Here is a 19,561-nt window from a genome sequence, read left to right on the forward strand (position 1 = left end):
GGCTGGTGCACAATAACACATTGTGCCTAGGAAATATACTTTGGAGTGCAAATATAATACAGCATTGCATGTTGAGAAAAAAGTATTTAGTCTACTCTATATTGCACCTAGAACATATGGATATGGAGATTATATATATATATATATATATATATATATATATATATATATATATATATATATATATATATATATATATATATATATATATATATATATATATATATATATATATATATATAATTAGTTGGGTAGGTGGTGTCAGTATAGCAATTCTGTATTTTTCCTAGATTACTAATCTGTTGCACCTTTTTTATATCATATGGAAGACTGTGAATCGGTTAAAATTTAAACCCTAATATACATAGCAGCGTTGGCTAGGTTTGGGCATTACCAGTTGCCCATATAACTAAGCTTTGTAGTACAGATAAGAGACGTTATACTGTCCTGAAGGGCCCTGGTTAACTGCACCTTGTCAGAGAGAGTCTGGAAATGTAAAACAAACGCTTGTAATATAGGTGCGTTTTTGATGCTTTTTTTTTTTTTTTGTAATAAATGTTGTGAAAAACGCTAGAAGAATGAACATGCTGCATCTTTTTTGTCACAAACTTTTGACAAAATAAATGCTGAAAAATAAACTGCAAGGTGCACATAGCAAATCTGACTTCTCATAGACTTTGCTGGGAAGTCAGATGTCAGAAAGTTCTAACAACAAAAGTGCACCAAGAAACGCGACAAAAAACGCAGCATGCACATGTAGACTTAAGTGTTTTCTGGAGCAGCTCAGTGCTCCGCAGTCTCCTTACTTCCTGGTATCTGGCAGGGCAGGCTCTCCTCCTTGAGTGACAGTTCTGGTGAGTCATAGAGCTGTAGTATTAGGGTACGCTCACACGAGCGCGAAAATCGGACGAGTGCAATATGAGAATCTCGCATTGCACTCTGACCAATGTTGGTCAATGAGGGAGAACAGTTGGTCAGCTTTTCTCGCATCCAGATTGTGGATGCGAGAAAAGTAGCAGCATGCTGCGTTTTCATCTGTAAAACGGCTGAGAATCGCCAATGCAAGTCAATGGGTGTGAGAAAAAAACGGATGTCACACAGACGGTACACGGACCATCCTAGTGACATCCGTTTTTCTAAATACAATCCTATCATGGAGCACAGAACACTGTAAATGCTCCTGTACATGATTTGTAAATAAGTAACAGCTGCTGAGAAAAAAATGGACAGCACACTGACAGCACATGGATGACAAGTGAGAAAAAATCGTCCTAATTTCGCAAATGAGAATGGGACCAATTTTTTCATACGTTCTTGTGAGTCCAGCCTCAGCAAAACTATAAAGCTCAGCACAAGTTCTGCTGTAACACAATCAGCCATCAGTGATTTGTTCTGAGTCTGCACTGCTCTACAAAAAAATAAATATATATTATTGATACCAATAAAAACATTTTTTTTTTTTTTCCCTACATAAAACAGACCTTCTCGGATAATGTGTGTGTGTGTGTGTGTGTGTGTGTTTTGTGGGTTTTTTTTTTGTTTTTTTTTTCTTAACAAAGCTAGCATGAAGACTGGCTGTGCAGGGGTCAAGAAATATCAGGTCAGGTACACACTTGTACTTATGCGTAATTGGGAGTTAGGCCTGATCGTCAATGATTGTAAGGCTGTGCGCACTTTGTGTATTTGCATGCAGTTACGCTGCGATCTGCACCACAGCGTAACTGCATGCATCCTGCGTCCCCAGCACAATCTATGAAGATTATGCAGGAGACGTGCGCACGTGGCGTATTAGAGCGCAGCGCTTCGGCTGCTAAGGTTTTGGCGCCCCTGAGGCTTCAGTTGCGACAGAGTATTACACCCAATTTAAGGTGTAATGCTGCACCTGGATCCTGAGGAGGTCGGTATCTGTGTCACCACTTACACACTGTAAAGAGCTCTCCACAAATTTGCCATTGTCACATACAGTAAAATGTTTTCCTTCAAAGTCAAGATTCTGAAACACGCACCTGATTCCTACCTCAATCCCTACTACTTAAAGTGAGAATTATTAACCTATAAGAATAACGATCAATAATGTATCCAGTGTGCCTACGGAGATACTACCTGCAAGATTTATATAGATATATATAATATAATATACAGTGTGTGTGTATATGTATATATAATCACATTTTTACACACTTAACATACACAATATCCAAAAGTTTTAGATTTATTTTTTTTTTTTTCATAAAGGTTAAAGGGGGTTAAGACGAGGGGCTGCTGATAAGTCTTTGCTTTACCCAGAAAGAAACGAGATAGGATGATGAATTTTATAATTATTCCACATACTCTCCACTGATGTCAACACACTTCTTACATCAGTATTCCAAGTTCTGTAAGCCCAGCAAACAGAAGGATTTCAGTTGTGCCTCAAACCAGGCATCCGTAGCAGCCAAGGCATCAGAAATGGTGTGACATTTGGTACCCTTGAGGTGTTTCTTCAGATTTGGAAACAGATGATAGTTGGAGGGAGCTATATCTGGTCAATAAGGTGGATGGGCAACCAGCTGGAAGCCCAGCTCTACCAGTTTTGCCATGGTTGCTTGTGCAGTGTGAGTGGAGGCGTTGTTTTGCAGGAACAAGATTCCTTTGGACAGCGTGCTGCGCCTTTTTGCCTTCAGAGCTGCCTTTAATTGGTGCAGAAGTTCAATGTAATACTTTGCATTGATGATGGAACCCTTTTGAAGGTAGTCCACTAGTAGCACGCCTTCCTTATCCCAGAACACAGACGCCATCACCTTAGTGGCTGATTTTTTTTTCACCCTGAACTTCTTTGAATGAGGAGAACCACTGTGGCTCCATTCTCTTGACTGCTCCTTGTTTTCAGGGTCATACAAATAAATCCAGGTCTCATCCATAGTGACCAGTCAATCCAGGAAGTTCTTATCAGTCCAGAAATGCTGACAAATGGACCGGGAAATTTTCACTCGCCTGCTTCTTTGATCTGTTGTCAAACATTTGGGGACCCACTTAGCAGATAGCTTCCTCATGTCCAAATGTTCATGGATAATGACACAAACACGTTCACGAGAAATACCCATGATGTCTGCTATTGCTTTAGCTGAAATTTGTCGATTCTCCAGTATGAGGTTGTGCACAGCATTGAGGATCTCCGAAACAACAACCACTCTTGGTCGTCCAGGACATTCCTCATCATTGGTGCTGAAGTGGCCCGTTTTAAATTTGGCAACACAGTTCTTAACTGTGGAATATGAAGGGAATTGATCCACCAATGTCTTTGACATATCACCATGAATATCCTTTGCAGACTTTCCTTGCAGAAACAAAAATTTTATCCCTCCTCTGCTTTCAGTTGCTATGAATATTTCATTAGAGTTCACCATTTTGTTTTCCCACGTGCATAGAACACTATTGCCATACACAACAAACACAAAATTTCTTTGTCGCTCCTAATTGGGAGACCCAGACAATTGGGTGTATAGCTACTGCCTCCGGAGGCCACACAAAGTATTACACTTAAAAGTGTAAGGCCCCTCCCCTTCTGGCTATACACCCTCCCGTGGGATCACGGGCTCCTCAGTTTTCATGCTTTGTGCGAAGGAGGCACACATACACGCATAGCTCCACTGTTTAGTCAGCAGCAGCTGCTGACTATGTCGGATGGAAGAAAAGAGGGCCCATATGGGGCCCCCAGCATGCTCCCTTCTCACCCCACTTTTGTCGGCGGTGTTTGTTAAGGTTGAGGTACCCATTGCGGGTACAGAGGCTGGAGCCCACATGCTGCATCCTTCCCCATCCCCCTTAGGGCTCTGGGTGAAGTGGGATTTACCGGTCTCCAGGCACAGAGACCGTGCTCCGTCCACAGCCCCTGGGAATCTGCTGGATATGGAGCGGAGTATCGTCAGGGACAGGGCCCTGCTACGCCAAGGTACTCTGTGTCCCCGTACAGTCCGCGCGCACACTGCAGCATTGCTGGGTGTGTTAGTGCGCCGGGGACAACAGCGCTGCGCGCTGGTGCCATTTCTATCTACAGCTTTGCTGAGAGGGGACATGTATTTGAAACTGCCGCGCGGCCGCTGTTGTCAGTTTTTTCGCTGCGGCGCGGCTGGGACTTGTGGTGCGCCGGGGACTTCCGCGCTGGCCGTGCATATATCACAGCCGCGCTTATTACTCGAGTCCCCGGCTTTCTGCGGCCTAGTTTCGTTTCGTTCCCGCCCCCAGGCCTGCCAGTCAGGGGAAGGGCGGGACGCTGTACAGAACGTCAGCGCAGAGGGCTGGAGTCTGCTTTGCATACTCCAGCCCTCACACTGGGCACAGTGGGACGCCAGTTTCCCGCACTTTGTTTGAGGCACGCCCACGATCCACCTCTCTTCACAGGACGCTGGCAGCCATTCCTGTGTGCAGTCTGAGCTGGAGAGAGGAGACTGGGAGACCCAGACACGGGATTCTGGTGCCCACACACCCGCTTTCAGCGGGCGGTAAGCTGCCCTCAAGGGCTGACCCCCACTGGTGCCGAAGTGTATATTGTATTTTATGCTTGCAGCTTTACATTGCACTGTACGGTCGCTGGGGATCCTTTGCTATATACCCTCCTAGATTTCTCAGAGGACACAACAGCATGTCGACCGCAAAAAGCAAAGGTGCCAAGGCACAGGCTTTCTATGCTGCTTGTACCGCTTGTGGGGCTGTTCTACCGGCAGGTTCCATTGACCCCCACTGTGTGCAGTGCTCGGCCCCTGTGGCACTTGCTCGGCCGGGGCCTCTGCTGGAGGTGACCCAGGCAGTACCTCCTGTAAATACTGTCCAGGTGACAGGGACGGAGTTTGCAGTCTTTGCTGACAGATTGTCTGTGACTATGACTAAAATTCTTGAAACATTGCAGTCTAGACCAGTACCTCAGGCCATGGACACTGTTAACTCATTGCTCCCTGGTCCCCCTCAGTCGGAACAGCTCCGGGATCCGGGGGTGTCTCTTGCATCCCAGGGTGATGGCTCTGACACGGACGACAGTCCCAGACAGCCTAAACGGGCTCGCTATGAGCGGCCCTCGACTTCGTCACACTGGTCAGGGTCCCAGCAGGACTCTCTGTATGATGAGGCGGAGATAGCTGATCAGGATTCTGATCCTGAGACCGCTCTCAATTTGGATACACCAGATGGTGACGCCATAGTGAATGATCTTATAGCGTCCATCAATAAAATGTTGGACATTTCTCCCCCTGCTCCTCCTGTGGAGGAGACAGCTTCACAGCAGGAGAAATTCCATTTCAGGTATCCCAAGCGTAAATTAAGTGTATTTCTGGACCACTCTGACTTTAGAGAGGCAATCCAGAAACACCACGCTTATCCGGATAAGCGTTTTTCCAAGCGGCTTAAGGATACACGTTATCCTTTTCCCCCAGACGTGGTCAAGAGCTGGACCCAGTGTCCCAAGGTGGATCCTCCAATCTCCAGGCTTGCAGCTAGATCCTTAGTTGCAGTGGAAGATGGGGCGGCACTTAAAGATGCCACTGACAGGCAGATGGAGCTCTGGTTGAAATCCATCTATGAAGCTATCGGCGCGTCGTTTGCTCCAGCATTCGCAGCCGTATGGGCACTCCAAGCTATTTCAGCTGGTCTTACACAGATTGACACGGTCACACGTACATCTGCTCCGCAGGTGGCACCCTTAACCTCTCAAATGTCTGCATTTGCGTCTTACGCGATTAATGCTGTCCTAGACTCTACGAGCCGTACGGCAGTGGCGTCCGCCAACTCCGTAGTTTTACGCAGAGCCTTGTGGTTAAGAGAATGGAAGGCAGATTCTGCTTCCAAAAAGTGTTTAACCAGTTTGCCATTTTCTCGTGACCGACTGTTTGGGGAGCGCTTAGATGAAATCATTAAACACTCCAAGGGTAAAGATTCATCTTTACCTCAGCCCAGACAGAATAAACCCCAACAGAGGAGAGGACAGTCGGGGTTTCGGTCCTTTCGAGGCTCAGGCAGGTCCCAATTCTCCTCGTCCAAAAGGACTCAAAAGGATCAGAGGAGCTCAGATTCTTGGCGAACTCAGTCACGCCCAAAAAAGACAGCCGGAAGACCCGCTACCAAGGCGGCTTCCTCATGACTTTCGGCCTCCTCTCTCCGCATCCTCGGTCGGTGGCAGGCTCTCCCGCTTTGGCGAGATTTGGCTGCCACAGGTCACAGACCGTTGGGTGAGAGACATTCTGTCTCACGGGTACAGGATAGAGTTCAGCTCTCGTCCTCCAACTCGCTTCTTCAGAACTTCTCCACCTCCCGACCGAGCCGATGCTCTGCGGCTAGCGGTGTCCACTCTAAAAGCGGAAGGAGTGGTGACCCCCGTTCCTCTTCTGGAACAAGGTCACGGTTTTTACTCCAATTTGTTTGTGGTGCCAAAAAAGGACGGGTCTTTCCGTCCTGTTCTGGACCTAAAACTGCTCAACAAGCATGTGAAAACCAGGCGGTTCCGGATGGAATCCCTCCGTTCCGTCATCGCCTCAATGTCTCAAGGAGATTTCCTAGCATCAATAGACATCAAAGATGCTTATCTCCACGTGCCGATTGCTCCAGAGCACCAGCGTTTTCTACGCTTCGTTATAGGAGACGAACACCTTCAGTTCGTAGCCCTGCCTTTCGGTTTGGCGACAGCCCCAAGGGTCTTCACCAAGGTCATGGCAGCAGTAGTAGCAGTCCTGCACTCTCAGGGTCACTCTGTGATCCCTTACTTGGACGATCTACTTGTCAAGGCACCCTCTCAAGAGGCATGCCAAAACAGCCTGAACGTTGCGCTGGAGACTCTCCAGAGTTTCGGGTGGATCATCAACTTTTCAAAGTCAAATCTCACCCCGACCCAATCGATAACATACCTTGGCATGGAGTTTCATACTCTCTCAGCGATAGTGATGCTTCCGCTGGACAAACAGCGTTCACTACAGACAGGGGTGCAATCTCTCCTTCAAGGCCAGTCACACCCCTTGAGACGCCTCATGCACTTCCTAGGGAAGATGGTAGCAGCAATGGAGGCAGTCCCTTTCGCGCAGTTTCATCTGCGTCCACTACAATGGGACATTCTCCGCCAATGGGACGGGAAGTCGACGTCCCTCGACAGGAACGTCTCCCTTTCTCAGGCGGCCAAGGAATCTCTTCAGTGGTGGCTTCTTCCCACCTCATTGTCAAAGGGAAAGTCCTTCCTACCCCCATCCTGGGCGGTGGTCACGACGGACGCGAGCCTGTCAGGGTGGGGAGCGGTTTTTCTCCACCACAGGGCTCAGGGTACGTGGACTCAGCAAGAGTCCACCCTTCAGATCAATGTTCTAGAAATCAGAGCAGTGTATCTTGCCCTACAAGCCTTCCAGCAGTGGCTGGAAGGCAAGCAGATCCGAATTCAGTCGGACAACTCCACAGCGGTAGCATACATCAACCACCAGGGTGGCACACGCAGTCGGCAAGCCTTCCAGGAAGTCCGACGGATTCTAACGTGGGTGGAAGACACGGCTTCCACCATATCCGCAGTTCACATCCCAGGCGTGGAAAACTGGGAAGCAGACTTCCTCAGTCGCCAGGGTATGGACGCAGGGGAATGGTCCCTTCACCCGGACGTGTTTCAGGAGATCTGTCGCCGCTGGGGGATGCCGGACGTCGACCTGATGGCGTCACGGTACAACAACAAGGTCCCGGCTTTCATGGCACGGTCTCACGATCACCGAGCTCTGGCGGCAGACGCCTTAGTTCAAGATTGGTCGCAATTCCGGCTACCTTATGTGTTCCCACCTCTGGCATTGTTACCCAGAGTGCTGCGCAAGATCAGGGCCGACTGCCGTCGCGCCATCCTCGTCGCTCCAGACTGGCCGAGGAGATCGTGGTACCCAGATCTGTGGCACCTCACGGTAGGCCAACCATGGGCACTACCAGAACGACCAGACTTGCTATCTCAAGGGCCGTTTTTCCACCTGAATTCTGCGGCCCTGAACCTGACTGTGTGGCCATTGAGTCCTGGATCCTAGCGTCTTCAGGATTATCTCGAAAGGTTATTACCACCATGAGACAGGCTAGAAAACCATCCTCCGCCAAGATCTACCACAGGACGTGGAAGATATTCTTATCTTGGTGCGCGGCTCAGGGAGTTCCTCCCTGGCCTTTTGCATTGCCTACTTTTTCTTTCCTTCCTGCAATCCGGGTTGGAAAAAGGTTTGTCGCTCAGCTCCCTTAAAGGACAAGTCTCAGCGCTATCTGTATTTTTTTCAGAAACGCCTAGCACGACTTACTCAGGTGCGCACGTTCCTGCAAGGAGTTGGTCATATCGTCCCTCCTTACAAGCGGCCGTTAGAGCCCTGGGATCTGAACAAGGTTCTAATTGCTCTCCAGAAGCCGCCTTTCGAGCCTATGAAGGATGTTTCCCTTTCTCGTCTTTCACAGAAAGTGGCTTTTCTAGTAGCGGTCACGTCTCTTCGGAGAGTGTCCGAGCTAGCGGCGCTCTCATGCAAATCTCCCTTCCTGGTGTTTCACCAGGACAAGGTGGTTCTACGTCCGGTTCCTGAGTTTCTCCCTAAGGTGGTATCCCCCTTTCATCTCAATCAGGATGTCACATTACCTTCCTTGTGTCCTCATCCAGTTCATCAATTTGAGAAAGGTTTGCATTTGTTGGATCTGGTCAGAGCACTCAGGATCTACATTTCCCGCACGGCGCCCTTACGCCGCTTGGATGCACTCTTTGTCCTTGTCGCTGGTCAGCGTAAAGGGTTGCAAGCTTCCAAATCCACCTTGGCTCGGTGGATCAAGGAACCAATTCTTGAGGCCTACCGTTCTGCTGGGCTTCCGGTTCCCTCAGGGCTGAAGGCCCATTCTACCATAGCCGTGGGTGCGTCCTGGGCATTACGGCACCAGGCTACGGCTCAGCAGGTGTGCCAGGCGGCTACCTGGTCGAGTCTGCACACCTTTACCAAGCATTATCAGGTGCATACCTACGCTTCGGCGGACGCCAGCCTAGGTAGACAAGTCCTTCAGGCGGCGGTTGCCCACCTGTAGGACAGGGCTGTTTGACGGCCCTATCACGAGGTATTCTTTTACCCACCCAGGGACTGCTTTTGGACGTCCCAATTGTCTGGGTCTCCCAATTAGGAGCGACAAAGAAGAAGGGAATTTTGTTTACTTACCGTAAATTCCTTTTCTTCTAGCTCCAATTGGGAGACCCAGCACCCGCCCTGTTTTCTTAGGGATTTTTGGTTTTTTCGAGTACACATGTTGTTCATGTTGAATGGTTTCAGTTCTCCGATGTTTCTTCGGATTTAATTTGTCTTTAAACCTGTTATTGGCTTTCCTCCTTCTTGCTTTTGCACTAAAACTGAGGAGCCCGTGATCCCACGGGAGGGTGTATAGCCAGAAGGGGAGGGGCCTTACACTTTTAAGTGTAATACTTTGTGTGGCCTCCGGAGGCAGTAGCTATACACCCAATTGTCTGGGTCTCCCAATTGGAGCTAGAAGAAAAGGAATTTACGGTAAGTAAACAAAATTCCCTTCTTTGTAGACATATACTTGACACATAAGGCTTTCATGTGATGTAACATTCGTTACCATAGACACAATAAAAGATCACAAAGCCAAAGACTTATCAGCAGCCCCTCGTACAAGTTCCAAGGCAAAAAGTTACATGTAAGCCATAATAAAGAAGAGCAGCCCTCACAAGTAAAATGTGACAAACACAACACTTGTCACAGAAAAGAAAAAATGCCCCATTACACCACAACGCAAAGCAGAACAGACGTCTGACCATAGCCCCTCGTGTTACTCATCATGAAAGAGTCCCAACTGTGTGGATGCCTGCGCTTAAAGGGAATCTGTCACCAGGATTTCGCTATCTCATCTGAGAGCAGCATAATGTAGGAAAAGAGATCCTGAATCCAATGATGTATCAGTTTATGTCTCTACTACGGCACCCAGTAAACTATGAGAGTTCTTAGCTGTAGGATGAAGCAAAGTTGAGAACTAACCACATCGACACCCCAGCTTTCTATGTACAGTCTATTAACCGTGAGCTGCTTATCACAGGAGGGGATATGGTCGCAGTCAGTGAGCTACAGACCTCAGTGATAATCAACTAGTGATTATAATAAGTAAACAATAAAACACTGTTATAAGAGATGCTTCACCGAATTCTGTTTTAACCCTCCAACCTCATGCTGTCCTACAATTACATAGCAAAAAGCTGCTGACCGATTCCCTTTTAATGTTTTATGTGTTAAACAAACTAACCAAAGTGGTTTTCTACGAAATTTGAAGGGAGTCTGTCAGTAGCATCTACCCTCCTAAAGGTGGCGTAGAGCCCTACCCATTTGCCCCTACCTACATATTGGTCAGATGTATGGGCCCTTGCAGCTGTCTAGATTCTATAAAGACATATGTGTTCAACACTCCCCTCCCCCGTCCCATGTAATTTTGTCCTGACCGCTTTCTGTAATCATGTCTTCCACACTGGGCTCATGTCTGTATTAACATCCCCCTATCGTGTGCTACATCCTGTAAGAAATGTCGCTTCTTCTGCTGCTTTTTTTACTATACATTTAAAAAAAAAAAAAAAATATATATATATTATAAAAAATTTAAATCCTCGTTACCATCCCCCTATTCCCACAATGTGTGGCATACTCCATAACCAGCGGAGAGGCCACTAACGGCACATGACGGCACTGCCATGGTCAGTCTGTGACTGGCTCGCTGATATAAGCTATTGGCTTGTGGTGTGTATTGCATTTCAGAGAGTCAGCGGATCTCTGCGCTGCAATACACGTGCGTTCTCGTATTCACATCTAGCTAAAATAAGCATTGGTGATGGCGAGCCCGTTTCCTCTGCCTCTGCGACCATTACGCCCCTGCCTCCTAAGCCGTCTATATGAGCAGGCAGGTCATAGGAAGCTTTATAGAATGATATCTATGGTCTTATGTGTTATTCCTTAGAAATCCATGTTTTTCTAATCTGTAAGTGAGCTGTTATGATCTATGGGTCAGACACAGAACTACATGAAAATCTGCCTCCAGAGCTTATTTTAAATGATGAGGTGTTACCAGTGTGAGACATGTAACTTTGTCTTTTTATAAACACATTTGCTGCAGCTGTCACACCTCTGCTGTATTGCAACAATATTCTGGATGCCTGTGAGATGGAAGCTGAGAGGAACCTGCAGATGTCAGTTATAATCCCACCCAGCTGTGCGGTGAGATCAGGAGGGCGGAGAGCGGCCATCACACATCACACATCACACTGAGAGGAACCTGTAGATGTCAGTATAATCACACACAGCTCTGCAGTGATATCAGGAGAGTAGCCATCACACTGAGAGGAACCTGTAGATGTGTCAGTATAATCACACACCGCTCTGCAGTGAGATCAGGAGGGCGGCCATCACACATCACACTGAGAGGAACCTGTAGATGTGTCAGTATAATTACACACAGCTCTGCAGTGAGATCAGGAGAGCGGAGAGCAGCCATCACACTGGTAAAGCCCCCCTTTATATTTCAATATAAGCCCTGGAGGCAGATTCTCAGGGAGACTAGTGTCCTGCCTGGAGCAGCTCCTTTACATATCAGAAAAAAATGGATTTATCAGGAATATGGCATTGGATCAAAGATTTCAAAGTATAATTTTCAACTTCCTATGACCTGCGTGTCCATATAGACAGCTTAGGCGGGCTGATACTACTGACAGATTTCCTTTAAGGCTATGTGCCCACGGGCGCTCATACCTGCGGTTGTATCCGCAGGTACGAGCGCATGTTTCCCGCAGCTGCCCGCCGGCGTCCGCAGCTATTTTTAGCTGCGAGATTCCAGCGGAATAGCTGCGGGAAACATGCAGTAATTCATGCGAATTACCTGCGGACGTCCCGGCCTCTATCTCCATAGCGGAGGGCTGGGACATCCGCAGGTAATTCCGCAGGAATAATTGACATGCAATTATACCTGCGGATGCCGACATCCGCAGCATGGTCGGCAACTGCACTTTCCGCAGCGTGGACACAGCACTCCCCATGTCCCATAGCATAACATGGGGAGTGACTGTACATGCTAAAACCTGTGGATTTATCTGGAAAATCCAGAAAAATCCGCAGGTTTTCCGCGGACAAATCCGCAAATACAAGCTCCCGTGGGCACATAACCTAACACAGGTTATACTGAATCTAACAGCTGATTCATGCTGCCCAAAGCACGGGTAGCTGCATCAATGCACACTGCTATAAGGCTCATTTGTTTGCTTTGGAAGGGGCCTGACATTGATAGTGTGGTTTGGGGAGAAGCAGAGCGGCGGGCAGTGCCTGAGCATTTCAGAGATAAACCTACCTTGCTGTGATTGATCAGTCAGACCCAAGGCATGCTGTGCATGGTTTACGCAGCATGAATCGGCTGATGGGTTTCCTTTGAAGAAACATTATTGAATGGGGGGAGGGGGTAGAATGGAAATTGAAAAAATATAAAAAAATAAAATAATAAAGAATAATATGATGGCACTAGAACATTGGTTGTCCTGCAAACATGCCCTCATAGGGCTACACTTCCAATATAGCGGTGGGTGAGGATGGTAAGTGTTTTACTTACAACCAGAAAGTTCAACTTGATGAGATTTAGTCCTGATTTTAGTATTTTTGTGTTTGGTTTTTTTTCTGTTCCTCTCTGATAGGTCTGGATGGCTTGTCGGAGCGCTGTGCTCAGTACAAGAAGGATGGAGCTGACTTTGCAAAATGGAGATGTGTGCTTAAGATCAGTGAGAACACCCCGTCTTCTTTGGCTATAATGGAGAATGCTAATGTACTTGCCCGCTATGCCAGCATCTGCCAGCAGGTAAATGGCTCTTTGTGTAATCTTGTCTGTGGAAGGGATTATAAAGAATGTTATTATGTGAATATCTGCAGTGGATAAACCTGTCCGTGCAGTTTATAGTTCTCTTCTTTTCTTCAGAACGGCATTGTTCCCATCGTGGAGCCTGAAATCCTTCCTGATGGAGACCATGACCTGAAACGCTGCCAGTATGTCAGTGAAAAGGTGTGTGCTTGGACCATCATGTTGCTTGGGCCCTTAATAAATTAAAACTTTTTTTTTTTTTTGTTTGTATTATATTCATTAGTTCACCAACACTTTACTATCAAGATGTTATCCTAGTTGCAAATTAAACTTGTCAGTGTCCCTCTGGGAATGACAGATGTCATCTCTGTGCTGTACGTATTTTATCGGTTTTAATGGCAGAATAGGAGACTGTTCATATGAGAAAAGAGGATGCAACAAGTATTGTAAACACTGACACGTGGACCCGTCAAAAATGGGTCCAGCAATCTGAAAAATCGCTGTTGCTTGTCACTTCCTTGCCATTGGTTGTTGTATCCTAATAGGACCCTGGCCTTAAAGTAAAGACATGGCTGTAATGGCACTGTAATACTGATTAAATTGATACCTTTTGGTGAAGAAATCCAATTTGTTGTTTTTTAATCACCATTTAAAGTTCTCGGCTAATTTTCGATTTCAGTGCACAGGGGCCGGACTGTACACTGAGACTTCTCCTCCCTGTCTGTGATTCCCTGACACCCTCCACCTGCCTCTGTTCTTTCAATAACAGGTGACTGGTTTTTTTAGCAATCTGGTTCCTGTTTGAAATTTCAATCTAGCGCCATCATTACAGCAGGTAGTGCGTGTGCTGATTTATTGAAGACCAGCCAGGAAATCAAAACGGTACTGGGGTGGTGCAAGCACAGATTGAGGTCTAGACCCAATTACGTCTCTAAAAGACCTCATTGAACCAAGATCCCACTCTGTGCATGTGGCATCGGGTGCCGTATTATTGAAGACCAGTTTTGAAATCAACCGGCGCACACAGCGCTGCTGCAAAGTTTTGAGCAGGAGGCAGGTCACTTCTTTTTCAGTGACCTGGGAATTCAAACACTGGACACAAGTGAATGGGGCTCAGGGAATCACAGACAGGGAGTAGAAGACCCAGAGTATAGTCTGGTCCTGTGCACCAAAATCTACCGTATTTTTCGCTTTATAAGACGCACCTGATTATAAGATGCACCCCCAAATTTGGTGAAGGAAAAGAGAAATTTTTTTTTAATGTTAAATGGGGTCCATCTTATAATGCCAGTGTCCGTCTAACAAATCATATAGGGTATATGTCCCTCATAGCCCCCCATCATAAAATTAGCCCCCCTTAATCTGGATATGGCCCCCTTATATTGAATATAGCCCCCTTGTGCTGGGACACGTCCCCCTGTGCTGCCCATGGCCCCTATAGATGGCACACCTCCCCTGTGTTTGATATGGCCCCCATGTGTGCTGCCCATGGCCCCTATAGATGGCACACCTCCCCTGTGTTAGATATGGCCCCCATGTGTGCTGCCCATGGCCCCTATAGATGGCACATCTCCCCTGTGTTAGATATGGCCCCCATGTGTGCTGCCCATGGCCACTATAGATGGCACATCTCCCCTGTGTTAGATATGCCCCCAGGTTGCTGCCCATATTAAAATAAAGCACTCTTTCCTTACCTTCTCAGCGCTGTCCCTCCTCGTGTCTCCCTCCACGCAGTTGAGCTCCGGCTTCCTTACTTCCTGGTTCTTGCAGCCGGTCATGTGATCGGCACGGCAGAGTGATATCATCTCTGCGTGCCTTATCACAGACAGCAGCAGGAGACCGGGAGATCAGCGCTGGAGGTAAGTAAAGCTTTTTTATTTTACTATGGGCAGCAGCACGGGGCCATATCTAACACAGGGGGGATCATGTGCGATCAAAGGAGGGCGCAGGCAGATATAATATGCCCCGCTGCCCCAGCCCCTCAGCGTGATGCAGTTTCAGCACCACACTGCTTTACAGCGACTGTGCATATTATATGAGCGAGAGCAGGAGATCTAATGCTGCCGCAGCTGTCGCCTACCCCCAGCACCGCTCAAGAACGGACACTGCAGTGTATATATATAGATAGATAGATAGATATATCTATCTATCATAGTATCATAGTTTTTAAGGTTGAAGGGAGACTCTAAGTCCAGCTAGTTCAACCCGTAGCCTAACATGTTGATCCAGAGGAAGGCAAAAAACCCCCAATGTGGCAAACAAGTTCCAATGGGGAAAAAATTTCCTTCCTGACTCCACATCCGGCAATCAGACTAGTTCCCTGGATCAATACCCTGTCATAAAATCTAATAAACATAACTGGTAATATTACATTTTTCAAGAAAGGCGTCCAGGCTCTGCTTAAATGTTAGTAGTGAATCACTCATTACAACATCATGCGGCAGAGAGTTCCATAGTCTCACTGCTCGTACAGTAAAGAATCCTCATCTGTGATTATGATTAAACCTTCTTTCCTCAAGACGTAGCGGATGCCCCCGTGTTCCAGTCGCAGGCCTAGGTGTAAAAAGATCTTTGGAAAGGTCTCTGTACTGTCCCCTCATATATTTATACATTGTGATTTAGATCCCCCCTAAGCCTTCGTTTTTCCAAACTAAATAACCCCAAGTTTAATAACCTGTCTTGGTATTGCAGCCCACCCATTCCTCTAATAATCTTGGTGGCTCTTCTCTGCACCCTCTCCAGTTCAGCTATGTCCTTCTTATATATCGGTGACCAGAATTGTACACAGTAATCTAAGTGCGGTCGCACTAGTGACTTGTACAGAGGTAGAACTATATTTTTTTCATGAACACTTATACCTCTTTTAATACATCCCATTATTTTATTAGCCCTGGCAGCAGCTGCCTGACACTGTCCACTGAAGTTCAGTTTGCCATCCACCCATACACACAAGTCTTTTTCTGTGTCTGTTTTACCCAGTGTTCTACAATTAAGTACATATTCATAAATGTTATTTCCTCTACCCAAGTGCATGACCTTACATTTATCTACATTAAACTTCAATTGCCACTTCTCAGCCCAATCCTCCAATTTACATAAATCTCCCTGTAATATAAAATTATCCTCCTCTGTATTGATTACCCTGCAGAGTTTAGTATCATCTGCAAATATTGAAATTCTACTCCGCATGCCTCCAACAAGGTCATTTATAAATGTTGAAAAGAAGCGGGCCCAATACTGACCCCTGTGTACCCCACTATGAACTGAGACCCAGTCCGAGTACGTACCATTAATAACCACCCTTTGTTTCCTATCACTGAGCCAGTTTTTAACCCAGTTACACATATTTTCCCCTATCCCCATTATTCTCATTTTATGTACCAACCTTTTGTGTGGCACCGTATCAAAAGCTTTTGAAAAGTCCATATACACAACATCCACTGCATTTCCCTGGTCCAGGCTTGAACTTACCTCTTCATAGAAGCTGATCAAATTAGTTTGACAGGATCGATCCCTCATAAACCCATGTTGGTATTCTGTCATAAGGTTATTTTTCTTGAGATACTCCAGTATAGCATCTCTCAAGAAACCCTCAAGGATTTTACCAACCGTAGAGGTTAAACTTACCGGCCTATAATTTCCCGGCTCAGTTTTTGTCCCCTTTTTGAATATTGGCACCACATTTGCTATGCGCCAGTCCTGCGGTACCGACCCTGTTATTAAGGAATCTGAGAAGATGAAAAATAATGGTCTATCTATCACAGAACTCAATTCCTGTAGTACTCTGGGGTGTATGCCATCCGGGCCCGGAGATTTGTCAACCTTAGTGATTTCGAGGCGGCGGCGTACTTCCTGCTGGGTTAAGCAGGTAATATTCAAGGGTGAATTTATGGTATCACTGGTCATGTCATCTGCCATGGCATTTTCTTGTATAAAAACCGTAGAAAAAAAGTCATTCAGCAGGTTGGCTTTACCCTCATCCCCTTCCACCATTTCACCAAGACTATTTTTAAGGGGGCCAACACTATCGCTTTTCAGTTTTTTACTGTTTATGTAGTTAAAGAATATTTTAGGATTGTTTTTACTTTCTCTCGCAATGAGTCTCTCTGTCTCAAACTTAGCTAACTTAATTTGCTTTTTACATATTTTATTTAATTTTCTATAATTATATAATGCCTCATCACTACCTACCCTCTTTAATTCTTTTAAGGCTTTCTGTTTTTCTTTTATTGCTTCCCTTACAGCTCTATTTAGCCATAGGGGTTTCCTCCTATTTCTAGCATGTTTGTTCCCATAGGGTATATTTTCTGCACAAGCCCTATTCAGGATGCTCATAAAAGTCTCATTTGCTTTGTGTACTTTTATTACTTAGTGCAATAAACTGGGATGATGTACTAATATATATATATATATATATATATATATATATATATATATATATATATATATATATATATATATATATATATATATATATATATATATAATATAATATAAAATTTGGGGGAACAAAAGTGCGTCTTATAAAGCGAAAAATACGGTAATTGTCAGAAAATGGCAAATGCTGAATAAAAACAAAGTGGATTTCTTCACCAAAGGTATCAATTTAATCTGTATATCTGCACTGTTACAAAACCAAGTCTGCCATAAAAGCCAACAATGGCGCCAAGGGGCTAAATAAATATGACATCCCTAACTTGTATTAATGCAAAAATCTAATATCAGAAATATGAGGTATCGTTGTCACAATATATTGGATTTATTTAATTAATAATAAAATGTAATACTTAATGAACCATACTGTATATGAAGAATAATACACCTTTTTAGTCATAATGGGCATATTCTGGGGTGCAGAAAACAATACGTCTTAAGTGTGCGTTTCGCTGTTATATCTTCCTTAGGCCGTAGAGGGTACTTAAGGGAGTTTAAATGGAATGGGGCTGAGAATAAACCTCAAATGCACCTGAGAATCGTGGACCTGTCGCCAGCATGTTGGCATCATGGCAGTAAAAGCGTGCAGTGCACATGTTACATAAGAAGGCAGTTTTCATCTGACATCTTCCCCTTAGGTTCTCGTCCTATTCTAAACTCTTATTTCTTATATAGGTTCTTGCTGCCGTGTACAAGGCTCTTAGTGATCATCATATTTACTTGGAGGGAACACTACTGAAACCCAACATGGTGACTCCTGGCCATGCTTGCCCAAAGAAATACTCTGCGGAAGAGATTGCCATGGCCACCGTAACTGCCCTGCGCCGCACTGTACCCCCAGCAGTCCCAGGTAAAAGATTTCCTATTTTATGTTGGTCAATATCTTTCATGAGCTGTGTCACTGCTCTACCACTATTTCTTGTTTTACTTTTTTGCCTACCATCCATTTTCCTCCTGATTCATCAAGACTTGTATTGTTCTCGCCTGCTTAAAGACGGGGCATCCTGGGGTCAGAGACGCCTGAATCATTTGGTGGCACAAGCCTCTTTATGAATCGGGTGCGTCTGATAAGTGGCATGCGCCTCACCACAAATCTTACTGCAGTCAGAGTTGAGTAAGATTTGTGGCGTAAGGAATGCCATCGCTTATTATGAATTTGACAGGCTGTGGTGTTGTCTCCTCTCAACTCCACCAGTTTTAAAGGAGCTGGTTGAAATTGGCTTAATGTCAAAACATTTTAATCCTCTCAACGACTTACGGAGAACGTCGCATGCCGCCTCCTGACTTTATGCAGGCTTGCAATATGAGCCCGCATCTTTACCGGTCGATGATGGCTGTGAAAATCGGCAATCCGCTGCCTCTAACAGCTGCGGGTGGAGCTTTACTCTACTGTTAAATGCCGCTATAAGCCTCCGCTGAAGACCCCTGTGCCTGTTGTGATGGTATTTCCCAGACTAAAAATTAATAAAAAAAAATTAAAATACACATTTTTATATCATTGCGTTTATAAGTTCGATCTATCAAAATATAAATTAATCCAATTGGTAACGAGAAAAAAAAAGCAAAGCGCAAAAATTGCATATTTTGTTTTTTGGCTACTGCAATAACATACAAAAAATGTAATAACAGGCAATCAAAATATCATTTCTTTGTCGCTCCATTGGGAGACCCAGACAATTGGGTGTATAGCTTCTGCCTCCGGAGGCCACACAAAGTATTACACTTTAAAAAGTGTAACCCCTCCCCTCTGCCTATACACCCTCCCGTGCATCACGGGCTCCTCAGTTTTATGCTTTGTGTGGAAGGAGGCACACATCCACTCATGCATTCTCAGATTAGTTATATCGGTTGGAAGAAAAGAGGACCCCCACGGGGTCCCCGGCATGTTCCCTTCTCACCCCACTAAGTCGGCGGTGCTGTTAAGGTTGAGGTACCCATTGCGGGTACAAAGGCCGGAGCCTCATGCCGTTTTCCTTCACCATCCCTTAGTGGCTCTGGGAGAAGTGGGATCCTGACCGGTCGTCCATTCACTGGGACCGGGCTCCCTCCGCAGCCCCTGTGGGAATCTGCTGGACAGGAGTCTATTCTTCCTCAGGGATCGGGCCCTGCATCTATAAGGTACTCTGTGTCCCCATGGGGACTGTGCATGGAGCGCCTTATTCCCGGACGCTGCAGCAGCTGCTGATTTCGGACGACCGGCGGACTTCCGCGCCTACCGAGCCTGCTTGTCGGCCGCGGTCTTAAATTTAGTCCCCGTCTTCATTGCGGCCTAGTAGCTAAAATCCCGCCCCCGGGC

General features: G+C 46.0%; 1 protein-coding gene across 1 annotated transcript in view; it reads left to right on the forward strand.

Annotated features, from left to right (window-relative positions):
* ALDOC (aldolase, fructose-bisphosphate C) overlaps positions 1-19,561 on the forward strand; it is a 48,274-nt gene that overhangs the window by 10,695 nt on the left and 18,018 nt on the right. The window contains exons 5-7 of the mRNA XM_075335263.1: positions 12,671-12,831; positions 12,949-13,032; positions 17,941-18,115. Coding sequence (XP_075191378.1) covers positions 12,671-12,831; positions 12,949-13,032; positions 17,941-18,115 — 420 coding nt within the window. The remainder of the gene's footprint in view (positions 1-12,670; positions 12,832-12,948; positions 13,033-17,940; positions 18,116-19,561) is intronic.

The sequence above is a fragment of the Anomaloglossus baeobatrachus genome, chromosome 2 (genome assembly GCF_048569485.1).
Source record: "Anomaloglossus baeobatrachus isolate aAnoBae1 chromosome 2, aAnoBae1.hap1, whole genome shotgun sequence".
Taxonomy (NCBI): domain Eukaryota; kingdom Metazoa; phylum Chordata; class Amphibia; order Anura; family Aromobatidae; genus Anomaloglossus; species Anomaloglossus baeobatrachus.